The sequence below is a fragment of the Centroberyx gerrardi genome, chromosome 7, assembly GCF_048128805.1.
Source record: "Centroberyx gerrardi isolate f3 chromosome 7, fCenGer3.hap1.cur.20231027, whole genome shotgun sequence".
In the NCBI taxonomy this organism is placed as follows: domain Eukaryota; kingdom Metazoa; phylum Chordata; class Actinopteri; order Beryciformes; family Berycidae; genus Centroberyx; species Centroberyx gerrardi.
This window is the reverse complement of record NC_136003.1, coordinates 30,608,061-30,613,060: the sequence shown is the minus strand read 5'-3', so window position 1 is coordinate 30,613,060 and position 5,000 is coordinate 30,608,061. Positions and strand designations below refer to the sequence as shown.

The 5,000-nt window shown below is 47.1% G+C and overlaps 1 protein-coding gene across 1 annotated transcript in view; it reads right to left on the bottom strand.

The window, feature by feature from the left end:
- Nucleotides 1-5,000, bottom strand: part of LOC139910832 (uncharacterized) — an 18,309-nt gene that overhangs the window by 6,857 nt on the left and 6,452 nt on the right. The window contains exons 9-10 of the mRNA XM_078284532.1: nucleotides 4,486-4,490; nucleotides 3,234-3,418 (exon numbers count right to left, since the gene is read on the bottom strand). Of these exons, the coding sequence (XP_078140658.1) occupies nucleotides 3,234-3,418; nucleotides 4,486-4,490 (190 nt within the window). The remainder of the gene's footprint in view (nucleotides 1-3,233; nucleotides 3,419-4,485; nucleotides 4,491-5,000) is intronic.

Here is a 5,000-nt window from a genome sequence, read left to right as displayed (position 1 = left end):
ATCTGGAGGTGACGTCACCTCGTCTACGATTGGCCGGTCATCCACGAAGAAGAAAAACCAGAAAGACAAAGCACATCACCAGTAGCTGCTTCTCACAGGGTGTCAGGGTGGATTCTTCCTCTAACGCAGGATAGATGAAGGAGAAATGCATGAAGGGAAATCTCTGTGGTGACAAGTCGAGATGTTCACCATTTGCGAAACCTGACACCTTTTTCTGTGAAAACAATTGCTGCCATGAAAGTGCAACTCATTACTGTCATAGGAGGAGGGGGGGGAGGGAGGGATGAGCCGAGCTGCAGCGCTGTGCTCACAGGACAGCAACAGGGTGAAGGGCTGCAGGATGAGCTCTTCTTTATTTTACTATTCTTTTCTTTTCTTTTCCTTATTATACTGAGTAATGAATTTTAGCTGCCAGTTAATCGCTAATAAACTGCTAACCTGCGTCGTCTCAAACTGGACACACAATGCCTCTTGTTAACGAGGGGGGGGTGCTGGATTATTCATGAACACGACCGGGACAATTGTAAAAAACAGGAAGTAACGGGGGGAGTTCTTCATTAGTAATGAATGGGACGGGGGGACGGGGGGACGGGGGGACGGGGGGACGGGGGGACGGGGGGGAGGGGTCTGAAAGACGCTCACTGCTCATCGTGTGCGTCAGGATTTCAGTAAAACCTCCTGACGCTGATTACAAACACCCTGTTGTAAAATACAAGGACACTTTCTTTGTGCCGTGTTGCTTCTCCCTTCACCTCCTCAGCTCCGGTTTGTAGACGTTTATCATATTTTTTTTTAACGCCTCAGCTGGATCGAAGCACGAAGAAGAAACCGCTGAAAGAAAAGTGAAAAAATCCCATCGATGAAGCTGTTACGCAACGGACTGGTGGGCTGCGAGAGCCGAGCTGCTGCTGCTGCTGCTGCTGCTGCTGCAAAGGTTGCTGTTGGTGTCTGGGATGCGACAAGTATACATTCTTATACACACACACACACACACACACTTAAACACACACACACACTTACACTCCCCCTCTCCAGTAACAGGCAGCAATCAGTGCATCGCTGCAAAGGTTGATGTTGATTTCCAAGATGTGAGAAGCACACATGCGTGCAAATACACACACACACACACACATACACACAAAGGCACGCAGACACACATACATGCACACACACACACACACACGCATGCATGCACACCCCTTCGCCAGTAATAAGCACCCTGGGTTTCTCAAAGAGGACGGCAGTTATTATATAACCACTGGATCAAGGCAGGGAGGGACACACACACACACATACACACACACACACACACACACACACACACACTCAGTCCCGGTTTAGGCCGAGGGAACAGCATGTATTATGGTAACTGTAAAATGAATATGCATATCGTCAGCGTCCTGCACAGCCTCTGCAAGGCTAAATTTGCCCCATTTCTGCTGGAACTGACGGCTGATATTTTGTGTTTCCGAGCCGATGGAGTCTCTGAAAACACGTCGCACACGTGTCACATTCAATCTGTTCCTCTCACTTCTTCTGCAGCTGCCTGTTGGGAGATGTGAGGATTTTGCAGCATGGTACGCATTTGCACGCTATGCCACCAAATCTTCTGGCTTGTATGTAAATCTCTCTGGTTTTTTTCCTCGGTTGTCTTTTGGGAAGACTACAGAGTATTCTGAAGGAGTTTCATTCCAAAACCTCGCATCTCCAAAATGTCACTTTACTGTTTTTTTTGGTGAACCCACTTTCCCTCAACCTGCCTCGTCTATTTCTATTTCTACTGCAGATAGTGATTTCCTGCCTTTCCCACAATGCCTTTCAACGCTAAATCGATGTCTTCCTATTTTTCCAGTCGAGAAAAAGTGAGAGCTGAGAGAGCGTGATGCCGTCGAAGAGAGTGTTGTGTTTCACACGCCACGGACGACAGATCTGCTAAGATGGTCGCTGTGGCAGCAGTGCATTCTGGTCTCTCTCCTGCTCCGGTGGGTGGAGAAACTGGTCTCTCTCCTCTTCTATGATGGATTTCTCCCTGTATGATTGTTGAACGTCTCTTGGTGCAAAATGGCGGCTCTAGAAAGAAGCCCTCGCTCTTTGATTCTGAGGGACTGACACCAAAACCTGACATTTACCGCTGATGTTTTACATCCTGAAACATTTTCTCATATCAAACAGCTACTAAACTGGCCAGTTATCCACAGGAATGAGAAAAATAAACGAAACAACAAAATGGACCCAGAAATGCACGCTACATCACCGATCTGTTTTACAGTGTTAAAGTGTTTCAGGGTGGATTTCTCCTTTAAATCGTCGTCTTGGCCAGGGATTTCTCGTGATAAAGTTCCCTGCCTTACGACTCTCACAAACTGTGTTCAAAGCACAGTGTCAACATGACACCCACGTATCTCTAAAGATGTTTTGGTGACGCCCGCCATCACCAAGGACGGGCGTCGGCAGCGCCGTGTGGCGTTCTCTTGTGCTAGCTGTCAAATCATCAAAACCTCTTCTGGGCGTAGAAAAGAGGAAACAGAGAAAACACAGTTTCTATTGTTCAGATGTGCAGGAGAGCCAAGAAAATGTGCACTTGTACATTTTTATGTGTGTGTGTGTGTGGGTGTGTGTGTGTGTGTGTGTCTGTCCACATCTTTGTCCCTATGTGTGTGTGTCCCGTTCTAACCTACCCAGTGTCATAGCATTTGCACATGCGAACACAGTAAAGAGGGCTTTTATGTGATGTAACACCCCTCTGGCGGCCATATTGGAGGTCCTCAGCAGAATTGAATAGACGGTTCATTTCTGGCTGTTTCTGACTGAACTGATCATTTCATCACTGATCCATCTGATTGATTTAGTGTTTAGATGTCAGCTTGTTAGCCAGCTAACCATCACTGTCTTGTTGTCTGCACACTAGCTAACATATCTAGTAGCAGTTAGCGTTAGCATGTTCACATTAACATCAGTGTCGAAGTACAGCCTCTATATGTGTGTGTGTCTGTGTGTGTCTGTGTGTGTCTGTGTGTGTCGTTCTCACCTGTATAATGACTGTTGTGATTGTTAGTGTGAATACTTGTGTAGGACCATGTGTATCTGTGTGTGTTCCTCACCTGTACAGTGTCCGTAGCGTTTCCCAGCCACACTGTCCAGCAGGGTCAGGGTCAGGTTGTCTGGTGTGTCGGAATTAAGAGGCGTCCACGTTCCTCCTCCTCCTCCTCCTCCTCCTCCTCCTCCTCCTCCACTGCTGCTCGTCTCCGTTATCAGGCTGGCCTCGGAGCTCTGCTCGTCGCTGGACAGGGACGGGCTGCGGACGTCTCCTCCTCCTCCTCCTCCTCCTCCAGAGCTGGGGCCGTTAGCGGTCCCGGGCGCCATGCCCAGACCCGTCCCCGTGGCCGAGGGCCAGCAGGGGGGATCCTCGCTGTCCGGGCTGGAGGGGGTCAAAGGTCAAAGTTGCCAATTTAGAGTTTGGGTAAATTGTTCTGAGTGGAGATACAGGGTTCAAAGTATGAGATTAAAGCTGCAGAAGGAAACTTTGCACGTTGGCAAGGAAACCAAAGAGACGAGAGAGGAAAAGATCTAACGTTCATGAGTCCAGCTGCTCACTGCTGTTTAGGAGACAGTTTGGATTTCGCTCTTCAGTTTGGATCGGTCACTTCCAGCGTGGAGAAGATTTCCCACCAGTGACCAAACCGACACCAGAATTTCATTTTGGCAAGTAGGGCAAATCTACAGCATCTCAATTAGTGGGGATGGGAGACTTACTGGTTTAGACTGATGACAGGTGGATTTTTACGTAAAAATCCACCTGTCATCAGTCTAAACCAGTATACTAATAGTATAGTCTGTACCTCATCTTAACCCTACAGTACCTTATCTTAACTGTACAGTATAGTCTGTACCTCATCTTAACCCTACAATACCTCATCTTAACCCTACAGTACCTCATCTTAACCCTACAGTAGAGTCTGTACCTCATCTTAACCCTACAATACCTCATCTTAACCCTACAGTACCTCATCTTAACCCTACAGTAGAGTCTGTACCTCATCTTAACCCTACAGTAGAGTCTGTACCTCATCTTAACCCTACAGTAGAGTCTGTACCTCATCTTAACCCTACAGTAGAGTCTGTACCTCATCTTAACTGTACAGTATAGTCTGTACCTCATCTTAACCCTACAGTAGAGTCTGTACCTCATCTTAACCCTACAGTAGAGTCTGTACCTCATCTTAACCCTACAGTAGAGTCTGTACCTCATCTTAACCCTACAGTACCTCATCTTAACTGTACAGTATAGTCTGTACCTCATCTTAACTGTACAGTATAGTCTGTACCTCATCTTAATCCACAGTAGTCTATATACCTCATCTTAACTCTACAGTACCTCATTTTAACTCTACAGTACTCTGTATGCCCCTGCGAAAGGGGCGGAGCCTGTATAAAATAGAGCTCTACATTACTGCCTTCCATGTGGAAAATTGCATTCAGCTTCACCTGCGCTGCACACACATCATTTAACAACACATTAAAAGCACCAAAACACACAAACAGACCGTCTTCGCCTCCTGGAACCAATTCATTTAGAGCCCCCGCATGCCTCACCCACAACTGGTCCCTTGACTACAATAGGCTGCAGCTCATATCCATTATGTCTCATCTATTATAATTGGATTCAGCAGTTCACACCATCACGCCCCTCTCTCTGTCCGTCACCTGAAGACCTCTCTGTTCATTTTAATTGGGTTTTATTTGTCGTGATATACGGCAAGACTCAATCTACGACCGCTCAGTCCGTTGTGCAACTCCGAGTATCTTAACAAGCATCAACCGGACATACATGTTACACAGAGGGTGGGGAGTTGATGCCAGCCACATATTACTGGACATTACAGAGTGGAGAGAGGGGGAAGACATGTGAAAAAGGCCGGTTCAAACCCAGGATGCTAAACAGGTGAACAGTACACGCCTTTGCCAACTGAGCCACCAGAACGCCACAAAACACTGCTGAA